Raw genomic sequence first — 19,257 nt, 5'->3', positions numbered from 1 at the left:
AACAACTGATCCCCTTTTCAAGGGCAATTACACACACAAGACCAATATGTAAAGCAGGTAAAAATGGTGCTGTTGTGTTCGAAAGGCTCTGGAAGGACCTGGAATTCCACCTCCCCAGACCACTGTCTTCCTCCCCAATTGCATAACAATTGAAAACTGCTGACCCATTGGATAAGGTCCAAGGTACTTATTTAAATATATACATCATTTTATGTAGGAAAAAACAAAGTGAATTGGGGCTATGCAGACTAAACACAATGAAGTATAATAGGGCTGAGTGCCTCAGAAAACATATTTTGTCTTTTTCCATTTTGAATATATCAATAAAAAAAGAAACAAAATCTCAACTCAAAGTCTCTTGACTTCCAGCCCAGAATCCTTTCTAATTTTTCCTATGGTATTTCTTTTTATGCATAAGAACATTCGCATGCACCGTCGAGGGGAGTAGACATTGCTCCTAATCAGAAGCTAGTATTTCTGGGGGTTGGAAAGTTGCTCCGTTTAGTGACACTGCACAGAACTCATTTCTTCAGAATCCCTCTTTTGCTAAGTGCCAAGTTCTAAATCCCATCATTCAAGGACTTCATTCATTTCTCCCTCCTTCATTCATTCTTCTTTCCATCCACCCATTCATCTATCCATCCATCTATCAACCCACCACCCATCCAGCTCATTGCTATTGAACACCTGCTAGGTCTTGGAAATATGGTGGTAAGCGAGACAGACTTGAGGCCCGCCTGCCCTCATAGGGCTTACAGCCCTTACACCCAGGGTAGGATGGTGTGGAGGGGAGTCTACAAATGGTTCTGGAACTGTTCATGGTACTATAGATGTGTTTATCTTCATCATCATTTCCCCATCATCAATTTTTACCAACAGAATAACTCCCTGCCCCCTTTTTTATTCCAGCAAAATCTCAACAGAAACTCAGAATATAAAACAAATATAAGCAGAACAGCCCAGTTCCTGCCCCGCAAACCCATAGCCCCTCTCATTTTGCCCTTGAGGTACCTCCTCAGACAGCCAAACCTGACCTTGGTCTCTGTCATGATTTCATATTCTCCTAGTGCTATGTATATAGCTGTTCTTCATCAATGCTAATGCCTCAGCTATAGAGAAAACTAGAATAAATGTGCAACTTGAGGCCCTCAGACCTCAAAAACTGCAGAAATGGTAACTAGAGCCTTTTTTGTCCTTTCGGCTTCTAGTCCCAAAGCTTGTCGTGGAGCCACTAGAATGGGACCGGCAACACCGTTGATAGGATTTTCTTTAACAGTCCCCAAACCCATGTATTTACCTGTCCTGTCTCAGTCGAGATGCTGAAAACAAAATAACTGCATGGACAACCCCCTGAAACCAATACAGGACAAAGGCATTTTATACACATGTTTGTTTCGGGTTTGGGTAACTTGAAATTATTTAATCATGCTTAATTTCCTGTAGGGGGAAGGGAAATTTCCATCATAATTTGAGACAAGTGGCAGTTTTGCCTCTGGCAGATTTAAATGAGAAAGTGAATGCTGGGATCCACACAGCCTCATGAATGTACATCTGTGCCCATAGTCTTAATCAGCCTCTTTGTGTGGCTTCTTTCTTTCCTGCGGGGACTGTAACAGCCTCAGTGACGCCTGCCCATGTGATGCAGCGACATTTGTACAGATCAAGGCCCACAGGCTTTCTCATTTGAATGGCCCTGAAGGCTCCAGCCTTTTCTGAATGGCCACCTAGAAAGGGGCCTAATCCTTAGAATAAAGTGATCCCCAGGTTTGAAGGTCAAGTTTCTTAAGTGTTTTTATATGGCTGTGTCGATAATCTACCTGGGATTCCTTCATTATGCCTCCACCTCTGTGAATTTCCTATTCTGTTCCTCTTCCCTCTCTTGTCTTCTCTAGCACTTAATCCATTTCATATTCAAACTCAAAAAAGGCCAAATAGTTATTTAGTAAACTTATAAAATATTCTCATAGGCCAGGGAATGGCTGGTTTATTTACCACCTCCTCCACAGTTTTTAAAAATTATTTTTTGAATTTGAATGCCTTTGGACTTCGCATGTGCTTGACAGTTTGCCACAGTCCCAACCATTCTCCGTTATATTTCACCCCCACCCTACTTTATATTTATATTACTGGCCTGGTTTTACAGTCAGTCTGGTCCCTTCTTGAACACCAAGGCTTTCCCAGGCTGCCTTCCTTGAGAATCTTCTGTGTGCATTTTAGAATTCTAGAGTATTATAAAAGACATTGCTACTTTGCATATATTTGTATCAAGTGGGAGGAGTTATTAAAAGATATAAACACAGCATTCATTTATAGAAAGCGGTTAAAAAAATAAAAGAGTTGTACTCATTGCTGGGAATGTTAATAGGATATCAGGCAGAAAATCTTACTAATTTACAAAAGGATTCGATAGATTTTGTGTGTAACCTTGCAAACTTCACTTGGGTAGTTAATTCTGGCTAATGGAGCAAATTATGCCTGAAACACCACTGGAGGCAAAAATGACAAAACTGAAGCTGTCGTACTTTGGACAGTTCATGAGAAGGCAGGATTCTTTGGAAAATACAATAATGCTGGAAAAATAGAAGGCAGCGGGAAGAGAGGAAGTCTGAATGTGGATGGATTAACTCCGTAAAAAAAGCCATAGGCCTGAGTCTGCAGGAGCTGGGCAGGGCTGCTGAGGACAGGACACTGGACATCACTCATTCATAGGGTCACCAGGAGTCAGCGCTGACTCAGCTGCATGTAACCACAATAGAGCTTTGATTTGATCACAGGGTTCTTGGAGCTCTTAGGTGACTTGATAGTGGGTCCTTTATGTCCGTATTCTCGAATGTCATCCTTCCTGTCCAGTTCTTTCCTTGTCTTATTGCATGTCACCCCTTGTACCATGCTCTGTGTCCAGAGGATGGCTGTAGTTCTTCTCATTTGGGCTACGGACACATCTGTCTATGGAATTCTCCTGACTGTTGGTACTAAACTTGGAAGACTGATTTGTTTCCTCTTTTAACAAAACCCTCTCTTTCATTTTCCATTTCCCAGCAGATATATGGAGTGATCACTCATTTCAGACCGACCCAGATTTGCCTCCTGGCTGGAAAAAAATCAATGACATCGCTGGGACCTATTATTGGCACATACCAACAGGAACGACTCAGTGGGAACGCCCTGTCTCCATCCCAGAAGATCTCCAGGGATCTAGGAAAGGGTCGCTTAGTTCTGTAACGCCATCTCCCACCCCCGAGAATGAGGTAAAACGGAGTGTCTTTGTAACGGCTTAGGAGAGCGGATGTAACTTGTGGTTTCCCTTTAGATTCGTTGCCTCTGCCCTAACAGGTCATCGAGGTAAGCTTTTTGATTAGCATGCATGTTGCATTTGAAACCTCAGTAATGCAACCCTTAGTAAATAGTGTTAATACCATCTTTCAGGGATGTTTTCATTTTTTAATGGCTTTTGATCTCTTGAAACACTATTTTAGGTACAGAAAGTAAGAGGGGCTGATTAATGAGAAGTGTGGTTAAGATTCCCCATGGCTCCCGGAGGCAGTATTTTACTCTGTAGGTGCCATTGCTTGGTGCTGACAACATAAAATATTTACACACAGAAGAACGTCTCTTGGCCAGACGGCTTATAATTACTGCATGTCTTATTACCTTTGGATTATTTGATTGCATGGAGAGGATGTCTGTAAGAATAACCCTTGAGAGCCCTTAAATGCTTAATTTCTATTTTAAAAACAGGATCTGTTTATTTAGCAGAAGTGACATTATTTTAGAAATAATGAGCAGCATAAATTTCTGCTTTCCCTGAGGAAGAAATCTGAATGTTTAAACAAAGAATTGAGGCATTAAAAGAATTCCATTGTGGTGTTTATTAATATAAAGAGTCCTGCAGTGAACCTTCGTGAATCCTGATAACAAATAGCCAAGAGAATTACACTTGGAAAAGGTCACAATTAAATAATGGCTTTTTTTTTTTTTTTTTTTTTTTGAGAAAAGTGGTTTAATCGCTGACACCGAGACTTTTTGCTTTTTTCTGACCACAATCTTTTGTTCTTTAAACAACCCATTTTCTTTTACTTTGGGGGCATGGATGACATTTGAACTGCGTCTCTTACCTGCAAAGCTGCTCTATATATTTGCAACTATTATCACCCATGCTGTAGAAAACCAAAAAAAAGACATCTTGTTTCCTACTCTTTGATTATTTACTTACTCTTCTGGGAGGCAGGAAAACCTGTGTTCCAGCCACATCCTGCTGCTACTTGCCTTGGGCGTCTCGCTTACCCAGTGGACCTCGGATTCTCCACCCCCAAAGTGCGGGGCTGGGGCAGCTGTATCCTCAGTGGTGGGCGAGGGCCGTGGTCGGTTGGTGCTTTTTCCTGACGATCAGGAATGTGCCTCAGTTCCGCTGAACCACGTAGGATTTTGCTATTTATCGCTGGGTGATTCTGATAACGTTTTAATGAAGCATCGTATTCCTGCTCCCTGAGCAAACTGCACTCAGTCATTTTATTCATCTTGTGTTAGGGGCCCTGGGGAATAAAGACGAACGACTCGGCCCTGGTGCTCAGAGGGCTTGGCCTGCAGTGGAGCCCTCTTCCTATCCCAGCCCTGTCGCATCTTGGCATTTCTCCCCGGACCGCAGAGTGGCCTCCCGGACCCCGAGCCGGCTCTCGCTAAGGCTCGGATATCCTCTCTCTTCCTTACCATACATCTTGGCTCTTGGCATCTGTTAGAGTCTTTCTCCATTCTCCGGCTTCTTTCCCCTATTGCAGCCCTTCAGCTGTCTTCACCAATGAGAAGTGTCCTACAGCCAGAGAATGCCAGGGTGGGAAGGGGTCATCTGACACCACTCTCCCTACACTGGAGACAGGGAAACTGAGGCTCAGAGAGGTCAGTGACCAGCGGCAACACTGGGTGCGGAACTCCTAGTTCCCGAATCCTCCTGAATTCAGGCCCCAGTGCTTCTCACCCCTCTTCCTTGGCTTTGGGGTTTCATCCTGCCCTGCTTTCCCATTGTCCCAGAGGTGAGATTAGAGGAACTTTGAGACCTGTTTCTGTTCAGTGAATCTCTTGTCCTCTGTATGTGGGAGAAATGAAGTCCTTTTAAAGCTCACCTTCTGGGTCCAGGGTGTGGGGGTCCTGGAGTCCAGGAGGGCGTCCCAAGGTGTCTGTGGCTCAGATGTTCATTTCTTCAATGAATATGGTGGACTTTCATTTCCATGTTCTGGGAAGAATGCAACACAGGTGAGCAGCTGGCCCTGGTAGCATGTCTACCTCTAACCCCAGAGCCTTTTTCCGATGCCCACTTTGCCTATTCTTCCCCTTCTCCATGCCATCCACAGGTCGTGTCCCTCCTTGTGGCCCTCCCTCCCCACCTCCACTGGAATTCAGTGTTTCCCTCTCACTGTCCCAGTGCCCAGCCTCCCAGCTGCTATTTATGACTTAGTATGGCTTTCACCGTATTTTCATAAATGTCATTTCATTTGTTCCTTCAAGACCCTTCATGTGGCTGAGAAGGCCGCCATCATTCTCCCTATTAGAGTAAAGAGGTGGCTGAGGCTCAGTGACCTGAGTAAGCGCTCAGCTGGTGTTGGGTGGGCCAGTTCTCTGGCCCCAGAGCCTGTGCTCTGCTCAGGACGGTGGGAATTTCTACCTTGTTATTGGTTCCATTCCCCTCTTCTGTTGCTAACCTTGCCATTGTTTTTGACAAAGTCTTATCTTTCCAAGAACTTCGGTAATGGATGTGTAGTTTTTGAAGTTTCAGAGAAAGTGACATATCCAGCCCTTCAGTAGACCAATGGGATAGGTGTTCCTCAGATCAGCCTTTCAATTGTTCATGTTGTATTCATTTTTCCTGTACATAAGGCCATTCATGAAGTCAAAGAACCAAACAGATTTAAAAGGCAATCCATTAAAATCATAAGGGCAAAGGGGAAAGAAGGTAGAAGAGGAAGCAAAGTATTGGGGAGAAGACCCAGCCTGTCACATACCCAGGGCCTGCAGATGCTGCAATGGATATTAAATCAGAGGCACTAAGGGTAGTCGAGTGTACACAGGGCCAGGCTCATGCCTTATCACCTTACTCCTCATAAAACTCCATGCACCTGGTACTAGAGTTGTCACTCTCTTTTTACATTTGACAACACTGAGACCCAGAGAGGTGAAGGAGCTTGTCCAAGATCACACACCTAATCCATGGTAGAGTCAAGCCTGAATGAAGGTCTGTTGACCCCCACCCCTACCCCAAGCTTCACTATACTGTATTATCAGGGGCTTGGAGAGCCTGGAATCTCTTTACCTCACCCCAAGGGAGGGCTGTGTCATGTGCAGAGCCTTCTAGCAAATGACTTCTCTTGATAACATTGTCTCAGGTGCTAATAACAGTTAAAGAGAAATGATTATTTCTCTGACACCATTTCCTTGATCCCTGAATAGAATCGATTTCAACTAATCTGGAAAAATGAGAGAATGCGAAATGTTAAGGGAGAGAAGAAACTTGTAATATGTTGTGTTAGAAATGCATATTTTATTCAGCTTTTCTCTGAGCTGGCTTTAAAAAAAAAAAAAAGTGCCAGATCTGTTGACTAAGCCTCACAAAAGTTTAGGACTGAAGGCTTCCTTACAGTTTGACAATTTTACATATCACATTCCAGAGTCGACTGGGGAAGTGTTAAGCACAGCGGATAATGTTTCCTCCGCACATGCCAGCAGTATTTTTGAAAGTTTATAAACTGTCCAGGAAGCATTTGCTGCCAAAATTTGGCCCGTGATCATTTCCCCCCAATCCATTGGCTTGTTCCAGATTACTTCGATGTTGAATTTTAGAAGAGCCACACGAAGTATTTTTATGTGTAACTATTAGCCCGTTGGCGAGTCTTCCTTGTAATCTTGCCACCCGAGCTCTTTCCCAGTTCCTCAGGAAGAGGGGGTGGGGGAGAAAGTGGGGTTTTGTGTGACTTGGGGAATTGCTTTCCGAGATGTCGGAAGAGAAATATGGAAGCAGAAAGCTCTCCGTAGTCAAGGTTATAGAATTGAAATCCTTTAGTGGGTTCAGCCTCACACAGCTTCTGCTGTGTGGTCATGAAAGTGCCACACTCCAGGCCCTGGGTCAGGCCCCCTGGACACAGGACTCTCCCGGAATGGAGCATAATCACCATAATCAGGGTCAGGAGCACTGCAGCCTGGGCAAGATCAAGACAAGCACCAGAGGAATATGTCCCCAGCTTTAACTCTGGCAGCAGGGCATCACTCAGCCGTGCTGCCTGAAAGGTGATCAGTTGGGAGGTCATCACTCATGGAAGACGGTCTGTTCTTCCTGTGCTACCCTTTCTCCCTGACTTTGTGCCTGTGTCTTTGCCCCACCTGCCTTTTCCTCTCATTGTCTTTCTCTCTGTCTCTTCTCTTTCATATCTCACTCCCACCACCTAGACTACAGACTGGGGCAGCTACAGACTCTCTGTAGAAACAAAGAATCTCCGTTGGGTTGTGGGTTTTTTAAAAACATACTGGATAAAATATTGTATTCTCTCTTCTTAATTTAAAAAAAAAATTAGATGAATAGAATATGTGGTTCTTAAAATTTAAAACTGGTTGTTTTTGTCTTCCATTGCCCTTAATTTTAAAAAAGAAAATTGTGGTCATTTATGGGAGAGAAACTTTTTAAAAAATGAATGTTTTTAAATATAGAAGGGGAAAAAAGTCTTCGACGTAATTGTAACATAAAACGATTTTTCCTTACTGGATTTTTGTGTGAAAGGGTTTCTTTAGGGTGCCCATGTTATTTTAAGTTTTTTGTGAAATCACTGTGTAAGACCTTTGTTTATTTAAATCTGTAAAGGGTGATTGTTGGAAGCTTGCCAGCCGACTCAAGTCTTCATAGCATGAGAGTGAGATTCATGGAGTTTTAGGACTATAATCGACTTTTACTTTACAGGGACCCTTTCGTTCAGAGTAAATGCATAAAACATTTTAAACCACCCACACTTACAGAGAACTTTTTATTAAATGCTGAAGGTTTTTCTGAATACTTGTTTTTAAAAATACTCTTCTTTCACCCTCCCCAATCCCACCAGAGTGTCTCTTGAGTATAATTTGCAATTTCAGACTCCTTTTGTCAGACATCCACCCTTTTAAAAAATATTTCTCCACAAAAACACAATTATCTTAGCCCTAATTCATTATCTGATATCCTTTTTCAAATTTGAATAAGTGAAAACCAAAGGTTGCTCACATGTAAACAAATGGTGATGATTTGGGGCTAAATAGTATTCTTTTCTTTTTTTAAAAGAAACTTTAGCTTAAAATTTTATTTTCTATTCCATACCCCTACAAGGGTGACTGTAAACCTTTTTTGGTCGCTTGCCCCTTTGAAAACATAAGAAAAATTGGGGATCATCTCCCCGGGAAAACACACATGCGCAAAAGCTGACACCCACCCAGGGCTGCCAGGTATCCCCAGCTGACCCTGGAAGACCCTCCTGTGTCTCATTTTCTCCTCAGTGAAAGCTGAACACTGCTTTTGGGGATGGAGTAGGAGAGAGGTAATGGGCTGGGCAGCACCCATACTCTTTTATTCAACAAAAGAGATTACTTTTAAAAATAAATACAGTGGTCTAAGTTCTAATTTGTTTTAAAAACTGCAGTTCAGGTGCCTAGTCTGAAAAGGAAAGCAGCGGTGACACCAAGTGTGCAAGAGAGCTCATGGATCTCAGTTCGCAAAGACGTTGCCCTCAGAGTCCTGCAGGGTTAGATAAGTGCATCTTTCAGAGCACAGGATATTGGAACTTAGCTCCTTCTGCTTTGAGTGGTTTTTAAAACAGTACTGATGTTGTGAGCAAAAGTTAGGGGTCGTGTTTACTTCTTATTGTCAAAGAACTTTAGTTGAAGTTTCCATTGTGGATTTGTTATCTGAGAAAATAGATTTGCCCACCAAGTCAGTGCAACAAATTCATAAGGATGTCCCTGGGCTTTATTAGTATTATTTCCCCAAATCTTAGATGAAAAATACTTGAGTAGTCCCTCAACCTAGTGGGGGGAAAAAGTCATTTTTGTCTAAGATGAATGGAAGTTGTTGTTGAGATGCAAAGATGTATTGTCAGAGCTCTTCCACCAAGGCAAGGCTTCTGCGCTTTGTTCTGTAACTGTGTTTAGTGATCAAATATTAATTTGTGAAAAAGCTTGTGTGCCTGAGAAGTAGAGCTTTCTATGAATTGGAGGAGTTTATAGAGCTTGCTCCAGATCACTTTCTGTTAGGTTAAATCTCAGCAAGACCTTGAGTCAGACTGCTCCTTACTAACTCTTCCCCCTGCATTGTCCTTTTTTGTTCTTTAAATGAAAATAATTTAACCCCTCAGCTTTTTATGCCCTTAGTCAAGGACACTCCTCAGTGTCCAAATCAGCACATTGACAAATGTCATCCCTAATCTCAACAGTTCTATTTGGTTCATGGGAGAGAAAGTGGTTCCTACGGAACGAGGTGTACTGGGCATTTAATATTTGGAAGCATTTTGTTTGCTTGTAAGACCACACTTAGAAAATAACGTCTCTGTCTGCTAATAATGTTCAGGCATGTGTTTGGTAAGTAAAGTGCCATCTCTTTCCTCCTGCCTAGTCTTCAGGTGCTAATCTAGATCTAGAGAGAGGGAGCTGGCAAGTTGCTATTAGAGTGAATTTGTCCCTAACCCATCCTGTGAATACCAATTCTAACAACAGTGTCTTGTGTTTTTGTTTTCCTTTCCTTTCCTTTATTTTTATTTTTATTTTAAATGAATGTGCTTTTTTCCTGTGTGGATAATTATATGTCTAGAAACAGCCATGGAGTGATTTTGCTGTTCTGAATGGGGGAAAGATTAATAGTGACATTTGGAAGGCAAGTATATTGTCAGCTTTTAGATCATTTACTCTGTTGTCCTTTGTGCATGGCTGTGGCTGTACTTTTCTCTCCTCTGTGAATATCATGCATTCTGCAGGGACGGAATGATGGGGCTTCTTGCTAGGGACGTCCAGCTCACACACGTGGCCTTTTTGGACGTCTCCCCCTGTGAATGACTTCCAGCTGATTGCCCAGGTTGCCTGTTGTCTTGTGAGCGGCGCCTTGCACCGAGTCAGCATCCAGCGGCCCTTGCATGCCTCCTCCTGCCTAAGCTCACGTGCACTCTGCCTCGGGCCGGGAGGGCTCTCCTCCCTCGTGACTTTTGCAGCCATGTCCTGGGCCCTCCCCACTCTCCACTAACAGGTGTCTGTCTCCCTCCAGGATCTGCACGCAGCCACAGTTAACCCAGACCCCAGTCTCAAAGAGTTTGAAGGAGCAACGCTACGCTATGCATCTTTGAAGCTCAGGTAGGGCGTTGGAAGGACCGGCTGTGATGGGTGGCTTTTTGCCACCGGAGTTTGCAATATAGTTCTAAGTCTTGTTTTCTGTTTGTTTGTATGTTTTTTTCTAGAAATGCCCCCCATGCTGATGATGACGATTCTTGTAGCATCAACAGTGACCCAGAAGCCAAGGTTTGTAAAAACGTGCTTTCAGCAACTAGGTTATATCTCACCTCAAAGTAATGACTCTGGATAACGGCCCAGTTTTTGCAAAACATCGATGTAGAGCCACTTGTTAAGTAATTATCCCCCGATCCGCTCTCTTTTCTGTCTCACAGCACTTAACGTAAATCCCTAGACGAGGTTAGCTCTGGGAGGATTGCTGAAATCATCACGACTCTGCCTGTATCTCAGTACATCGGTTGTTTGCACAGTGGAGCGAGTTAAAATCATTGTCTGACTGGGTGGGCTTCAGAAGCCTTTAAAGGTGAACCAGGTTCTGCCTCTCAGAGCCGCACAGGTGGGAAGAGACCCTTCACACCACCTCCTCCAGGGAGGCCTCACCTGTGCACGGGGAAGCCTCTGCCATCCCTGTTGTAAACGCAGGCGTGCTTTATGATGAAAAGTGAGGGTGAACTTCTGCTTCTGGCCTTCTGGTGGGGCACCAGTGTTACAGGCATGGGGTCACGTATTTGCACAGGACCCTGTGTTGAGAATCAGGGCCCCGGGCTTGGGGTTTAATGCAATGCAGTCGCCATATTGAAATTCTTACTAATTTTACCTTTGACTGTGTGTATTACTAAGTGAAGCCCAGTGGGGCAATGGAGCATGCACCTTGGCTTATGCACAGCCCCGCCACCTCCCTACCCCAGGCCCTGCCACACCTCCCTACACCTGTCCCCACCCAACAACCTCCGTTGCCTCCCACCCCTGTAGGGGACTAGGTATGAACACGGGGAGAGTTGGTGTTGTGCACACAAGCTCCATGGTGTCTCGGGAAGGGTCAAAGTAGTGGCCTGCCCAGCCCAGGCTGATGGCACCTGGGGTGTTTAGTGGGTGACTCAGTGGGGGTGAAGCCTGCCAACTCTCAGTCTAGGTACCTGGCATGTCCTGGCACAGATGTTGCAAGAAACTTGAGGGAAACAAGTCTCCTTTGAGTTGGAGGGTAGGGGTGGGTGAGTCCATGGGAAAGGGGGATTCACCACCTCTGGCCAGGACACAATGTCCCTACCTCTGGCCGGGGTCGATCCAGCAGCTGGTGGGAGGGGGAGCCTGGAAGACGATGGTCTGTGGGGGTGAGCAGGGCTCCCGGGTGCCTGTGATGGTCTGCACTCACCCTGCAAGCATCCCCATACCCAAGGGAGCATGACATTAATATCAAGTTAAAAACACCGTAAGTCAGGAAGGAGAATGTAAAAATTAAAAGTTTCATATTTTAATACTGTTACAGCATTTTCTTCCTGTTTTTTGTTTTTTTTTTAACAAGGGTCCTGCATTTTCATTTTGCATATTTCATTTTCATTTGCAGATTATGAAGCTGGTTCTAGATATTTTTTCTGAATCTCAGAGCAGATCTGTGTCTGTGAATAAAATAGCACATGGGCTCCCTTAGTGGCGGTCACACCGTGCAGGTTCAGAACCCGGGCTCTTTGCCAGAAACCGCCAAGTGGCCATCAGCTCTGTAAGACTCTCGAGGCTTCTGGGGAAGTCCCTGTGGCTCCTGGTCTGCTCAGCTTTCTTCTGAGCGCGGCCTGACCACATGAAGGTGCTCTGAACAAGCCCTGGGCCTGCCGCTGGCATGCTGGCCTTTAACCATACATTTTATGGCGAGGAAGGGACGCAGTAAAACAGGAAGGTGGGGTGTGAATAATTTGCTTTGCTACCAGGTGATTTGCAAGGGCCATGAGCACAGGCTGGAGGAGGGGTGAACGGCGGAGGTATCTCTCTCTACTTTTTTTTTTTTTAATTCCTCACTTAAGGACCCAAAGGTGTTTTTATTGATTTTAGAGAGAGGGGAAGGGAGAGAGAGAGAGAAACATCAATGTCAGAGAGAAACATCGATCTGTGCCACCCATACACACCCCGACTGGGGATCGAACCCACAACCTAAGTATGTGCTCTGACCGGGAATCAAGCCTGCAGCCCTTTGGTGCGTGGGACCAGGCTGCAACCAGCTGAGTGCCTGGCCGGGCCCTTTCTCCACTCCTAAGGGCTGGGGCGGTGAGGACTGTAAAGCCCTTTGAGACTGACACGTGAGGGTGGAGAGGGCCCTGCCTGGATTGGGGGTGGAACCGGTACCAGGAATGGAGGCCTGGTTGACATACCACCCAAATCGGAGCTCCCTTTTTTTCCTCCCAGTTGTATTGCTTACCAAATTCTTTATCTGCCGCCTTCTGTAGCCAGCGTGTCTGTTCCCACACCTACTGTGAATTTGTTCGTGTTCGTAAGGAGGCTTGGCTTTGTCATAAGTTACTGAAGTTGCACTCAGTTCTAGGCAAAGATGTGCATGTATTGTATTATTTATTGTATATCTTACTTTGTTCTATAAAAGATCTGAGAAGACTTATGAGAACGAACGCTTTCTCTAAGAGGCACAGAAAATATAAGGGCATTGTCACTGTGTCTATGTACATGAGGGTGAATGACACGTATCTCTAAGGGCATCTCAGAGTCTTAAAGTGACTTCGGCAAAATGCACCTGCTTCTAACTACCCTTCCCACCTTGAATCTGAAGGTCCCCATGCTCTAGAAAGTCACTGTTGCTGTTGAGGACCCCAAGCATATAGGGAGGGGAAAAGAGTTTTCAAGCCCCACTTTATATAAATCACACTGTGCATAAGTCAAAAGTAGCCCAGTTCCTTATGGAATGCGATGGTTTGTCTAGTGCCTCATTATAAAACAATTATAATAATGAGTCTTTATTTTGAGTGCTGACTTTTTGCCAGGCAGGATCCTAAAGACTATTTTTGTTGACTTGCATCCTCATGAAAATGTAGTGGGCCAGTGTCATTATCTTCATGTTGCATATGAGGAAACTGAGGCATAGAAAGTTCAACAGCTAATAAGTAGTAGAATCAGGGTTTGAACTCAGGCCACCTGGCGCCAGAGTCCAACCATGCTCACCAGACTGTCTAGAGAAAAGTCTCACTTGGAACTTTATTTAGGGGCTTCCAGCAAATAATGTGATCGCTGTCCTCAACAAATTCCAGATATTTAGAGATAAAGAGAAATGTGCTTATTGTCTGTTGGAATTTCACAGCATTAGTCCCTGGAAGCAAAGGACAAACACCCGAGCAAAACTCATTTCCAGTGAATGGGTGGAGGACTGTGGACCCGCTTGCGGGTCTCACTTGAGCCCGAGATGAACTCTAGACTCTGAAAGTGCAATGGATGCAGCTTTTTCCGGCTCATCCCTCAGTAGTGTGATTTCAGCCCTGTGACGAAGGCGGGCCCGCAGCGGGAGGAAGCGGGACTGGGAGTGGGGATAATCTGCGTTGCTGGGGATTGGCGGACGCACACCCTTTGGAACCACTGTGCAGATGGCCCCGGTGATGTCCCTTCGCAGATGCTGAGCTGTCTCGCGGAGCTGCTCCTCGGGTTGTGTGGTCGCGCCGCCCCCTCGTGGAATCAGGCCAAGGGAAGCCCTGTGGGGAAAGCCAAGATGTGCTTTCAGAATTACGGCTATTTCCAAATCCAGCAGGCCTAAGTGCAATTACTGTTTACAAATCCTGGAGAAGCCAGTGAGTTTAGAACGGACTTTAATGAAGCCGCCCTGGAGGAGCCCCCCATCACCATCACCCTCCATCTCCCCTCGTAGTCAGCCCCACCTCTAATGCTGCCTAGGGCGCCTAAGAGGGGCCAGTAGCCAGAAGACCAGGATTTCCCAACTGTTCACGCTCTGTAGAAGGAAGTGGCTTCTTTAGATAAACATTCACATTTTTCAGTCTGCCATGGACTAGGAAACTGATAAGTAGAAAGTATCTTGCCTTTAAAAGAAAAATATTTAATTTCACATATCATGAAATTCTAAATGTAGCCCCTGAGGAGTGATTACTAAAAAGATTATTATAGAATATGTCTTCCTTACTCCCTAAATAAGACTTACATGCTAAATAAATAAGTAAATAAAAATTATTTTTAGACTGTCAGGATGTGGATACTTCCTGATCCTCTCCAGCCACCGTGAGTCTGGGCATCTTGACAATCGTTAATTCAGTGAGACCTCTAGCAATGGCAACACCAAATGACTGTCTCTCTGTCTGTCTCTCGCTCTTTCCCTCCTCCTTCCCTCCACCCCCCAAAGAGAAGAGTATTTTTATAACTTTGAAAATGTTTTTTCGAGCCTACCTAATATTTATACAGTAAGTATTTTTGTAGTTGATAGCAATATAAGTGAGTTTGTGTATAATTCTGAGCTCTTTGTTTTAACTTTAAAAAAAGATTTATAAAAGGGTTGCAAAGATTGAGTTTCCATATACCCTTCAGCTGGCTTTGCCTAATAACATCCTCATAATTATGGCACAATCATCAAAACTAAGAAGTTAATATTAACTAAACTATGGACTTTATTCACATTTCCCTTTTTTTCTACTAATATCCTTCTGTTCCAGGACCCATTCAAGGATACTACATTGCATAGAGTGAGCTCTTTAAAAATTATTTCACATATTCCTTTCTACAGTTCTCAGATTCTTAATTCCATTATGATATTCCATGTAATTTTTGGCACCATAGTTCGTCTAGGCACCCATTGGTCATGGGAACAATTTCCAGAACTACAAAGCAGATCTACGGCTTCATAAAAATAGGTGTCTATTTTTTCTTTTAAATTATTTCTTTGGTATAGGCCGCTAAAACTGATATTACCAGGTCAAAGGCTATCAGTTTATGGCTTCTGTCACTTATTGCAAAATTGCTTTCAGAAAGGCTGCAGCAGCATATAATTCCATCAGTAATATCCTAGAACACACCTCTTCGCCCACTGCCCGCTTCACCCCAGGCTTTGTCATTTTTATTTATTTATCTTTGTTTTATTGCATGTGAGCTGCTACCTCCTACTTTCAAATTTTCCCTTCTTAAATCATCATCGAGACAGGACATTTCCTATGAAACTCTTTGTGTTTCTGTCAATTCTTGGCTATTTTTTCCCTCTTATTTTTCTATGCATTTTTTAGATAAAAGTTTTATTGTGGAACAATTTCAGATTTACAGAAAAGTTGCAAAGATAGGACAGCATCCTTCGATCCCCATCACCCAGCGTCCCCTAATGTCCTGTCTTACGTGACCATAGTACATTTGTCAAAACCAAGAAATTAATTAACTTTGGTACAAAGCTAAATACTTTATTCTGATTTTTACCAGTTTTTCTTCTAATGTCTTTTTTCTGTTCCAGGATCTAATTCAGTATGCCACACTGCTGTTTTGTCCCTATGCATTTTTAAATTCAAAACTATTATAATCTTAAATATTTTTTGGTAATCATTTTTTTCTCTTTGTGTCATTTTTCCACGTAAAACTATTTTTAAAATTTTTGTGTATTCAAACCTTTTGTAAATAATTGCCTCTCATGCTTCGTTTATCAGGAAGGCAACTCCTTGCCCTATTTGGTGGTCGGATAGCTTGAGTTTCTAAATTCCCATTATTTTAGCCTCTCCCCTGTGCTCACCCTACTTTAATACCTTAAAATCCAAATTGAGGGCTATAAAACTTTTCTCATGGCATGTGGCACATGGCTGGCCACATGCTTGAATTATCAACACAAAAGTAAAATTTTAGTAGTTGGATTGCAGAAAACTTAATGCTTTGAAAAATCTGTGCTAGCTTCTTGGAGTTCTTTCCCAGCCTTTGTGTCACTCTGCTCGGACTTCTGTAAAGGCGATGTGCTGCCACCTTGTGGACAATATGGAAAATCACATCTTTAAGGACATGGACAAAAGCTACCTTTTATTTGGAATCATTGAATTGCTTATAGCTGAAAGTGACCATAGAGAGGTTCTAACAGGCCTCCTTTACAGCTGGGGAAAAAAAAAAAAAGTGAGTCCCAGAAAATAAGTAAATGACCCTTAGAGTCACACAATTCGTAGTGGAGATGGCATTCAAAAGTGGGTCTCCTGGGCCTCTGACCACCTATCCTACTGTCAGCGAGTAGCATCATTTTCAGGATATTTGCACGGGGAAGCTTTTAGAACTGCCTTTAGAACACTTGTCTTTTAAATCCATAGTAAAGGAACTGGGTGAGGAAGATTGTATTATACCAAGCATTACATTTTCTGGGCTTCGGCGTCCTCACCTAAAATGAATGTGTCTTCATCTCTAATGTGAAGTCGCTTCTAATCCTGAGCGATCTGAAGGTTCCAAATGGGATGCGGCCGTTCTGATCCATGGCACCTGGCAAGGAAATTGTTCAGCCTGATCTCTCATCAAATCTGGAGAAGGAAGGAAAGAGTAGTTCTCTGGTGTACTCTCCAGGGCTGGAGACAGGTGGCTGGCACAGGGACCTATGTGCAATTTTCCCGCAGACACAAGGCATCGTGCTTATTTCCCCCGTATTATAAATTTGTTTTCTCACACAGCTAGTCACTGGTGGAACTGGGACTCAGACTTAGATGCATTTCACGCCAAAGCCCAAGAAAGTGTCGTGCCCCCCCCCCCACACACACTCCCAGCCATCGCGTCCCTGAGCTTTAAGGTCACATTGGCTGCCTGGAAATTTGGGTGGAAGTAACAGAGATGTTGGAGTCGGAAATGGTGAGGGAACTGGAGCGTCACTGCTCGAGGACAGACTCCCCCTTTCTTTTGCCGGTCACCCAGGCTCACGTGGCCCAGTCCCTTGCAGTTGCTTTCAGACTTTTCTGTGTAAGTTGATACATTCAGCAGCTTTGGGTAAGAATAAGGGACTGCATTTCTGTTACGCTCTCAGGTACTGCTGGTGGTGCTGGTCTACTAAACTATGCGTTGATAGTAAAAAAAAAAAGTTTGAAACCTCATAAATGAGGCATCATTTTCATGCATCTTCTGCCGGCAAGGAGACATAGTCTGTCTATACCGACCTTCCAGTTCTTTTGTGGCCATTTGTAATCCGTTCTCAGCTGCTCGTGGACTTTTTATCCAGACACTGGATTTTGTGAAAGCTTCGCTTTTCTCCACACTCTCGTCGTGGTAACCTGCCCCCGACAGAGAGAAAGGGGAAGGAGATGATACCAATCGGTCCCTGAGTAGGTTTGGTAGCTGAACTTTCTGAAATGAATGATGAATGAACATGAGATTCTAATACATTCATCTGTGAGCTTTGTCTGTGGCCTCCCTTGGTTCCTATTAGCATAGGTTTTCATGAAGTAATTACATTAGCGGCTACCGACTAGATTAGCACTAATAGATAAACAGGAAGGGGTGGGGAGTATCTTTTCTCATTCAGATTTATTTCTGGTCTGTGTAGCACGTTCATTATCATTACTTAGCATTTGTATGGGATTTTTATGTCTGCATGTAGTTCTTATAATTGATTTTTAATTCATGTGGCTCAGGGTTTTTTCTTTCAGAAATCCAAATCTGTGTGAGAAGTTTGGAGTTGATTTCTGTTGTAGATGTGTTAATAGCATCAACAGCATTTATTGAATGCCCAAGGCCAAGGGAGAGGCTGTGTGGTGTAATGGTTAGGGGCATGGACTCTGGACTCAGACTGCGTGGGTTCAAAGCCAGGGTCTGCTGCTTACTATCTGGGTAAGTTACTCAGCCTTGGGCAAGTTACTGTACCTCAGTTACTGTAGCCTCTCTGTACCTCAGTTTCCTCATCTATAGTGAGGGTAATAATAGTATCTACCTTATAGGGCTACTCTAAACATTGAGTGAGTTGATGTATTGTAAACATAAGATATATGGTGCATAATAGGCATTCTTTATGCATTAGCTATTATTATTATTCCTGCTACAAAGAGGACTGGATACATCCCCTGCTTCAAGGGCAGACAGCAAACAGACGGCCAGTTCCGTGCATTGTGCTCAGTGCTGAGCTGTGGTGTCAGGAATGGGGTGTCTCCCCTGGCTGTAAAGGGTGAATCATGTGCTTTCCCAGGAGATGATACCTCAGCAAGTGACTGTGTGATTCTCCCCCTTTCTGTAAGTGCAGAAGATTTAAAAATAATGTTATATGTGCATTTGTGTTCATTTTCAGTGAATGCTTTTAGGAACAGGTCTGTTAAGATAAGGTCCATCCTTATTTGTCCAGTAATGCAGATAACACTGTTTCTGTTATCTAATCCTAAGTACTGCGTAACCCTAAGACAACCATAGCTTAAAACGGCTACATATTTTGCTCAAGATTTTGTGGACTCGGGGAAGGGTTCAGCAGTGCAGCTCCTTTCTGATCCACACGGGGGCAGCTGGGGCTGGAGCATCCACTTCGCCATGGCTTCTTCACCCTTGTGCCCAGCGGCTCGGTGCCCCTCCGTCTCTCTCGTCCTGTGGCCTGTCACCCTCCAGGGCCCCTCCACATGGCCTGGGTTTCTCGCAGCGCAGGTGTACGTCTCATGTGGCATCTGGCTTCCAAGAAGCAGGAAGCTGGAGCCACCAGGTGAGACGAGGCTGTTCCTGGGAAGGGCGCCGCACCACTTTGACCTTATCGGAGAGGCCACAGCCGAGGCAGAGCGTGGAGACATGGGCTCCATCTCTTGAGGGCAGTTGACAAGGTCACATGCAGAGAGCGCGTAGCATGGGAGGCTTTCTTGTGTGTATCTTTGGGACGTGCGATCTGCGGCAAATGTCATTCCCACATTTCAGTCAGTCAGTGAAAATGTCTCTAGTGAAGATGGTGATTATTAACACAGCAGAATCAAGACACCAAGGCACAGAGCCAGTGGCGAACGTACCACGTCCTGGAAGAATGCCATCCGTCTTCCTGTGCATGGCTTTTAGGTGGACATTCACAAAGAAAATAAGGACCGTCTC

The 19,257-nt window shown here is 44.1% G+C and overlaps 1 protein-coding gene across 13 annotated transcripts in view; it reads left to right on the top strand.

Moving 5' to 3' along the window:
• APBB2 (amyloid beta precursor protein binding family B member 2) overlaps positions 1-19,257 on the top strand; it is a 301,427-nt gene that overhangs the window by 204,928 nt on the left and 77,242 nt on the right. For 7 of the 13 annotated variants that reach the window (XM_081154831.1, XM_081154835.1, XM_081154830.1 and 4 more), the window contains 4 exons: positions 3,040-3,248; positions 9,809-9,871; positions 10,256-10,341; positions 10,446-10,506. In XM_081154831.1, coding sequence (XP_081010957.1) covers positions 3,040-3,248; positions 9,809-9,871; positions 10,256-10,341; positions 10,446-10,506 — 419 coding nt within the window. The remainder of the gene's footprint in view (positions 1-3,039; positions 3,249-9,808; positions 9,872-10,255; positions 10,342-10,445; positions 10,507-19,257) is intronic. The other 6 variants (XM_081154836.1, XM_081154832.1, XM_081154827.1 and 3 more) reach the window with 3 other exon arrangements.

This window comes from Miniopterus schreibersii, assembly GCF_964146895.1.
Source record: "Miniopterus schreibersii genome assembly, chromosome: 1".
Lineage (NCBI taxonomy): Eukaryota > Metazoa > Chordata > Mammalia > Chiroptera > Miniopteridae > Miniopterus > Miniopterus schreibersii.
Note: the sequence above shows the minus strand (reverse complement) of the source record. Positions and strands in the feature narration are given on the sequence as shown.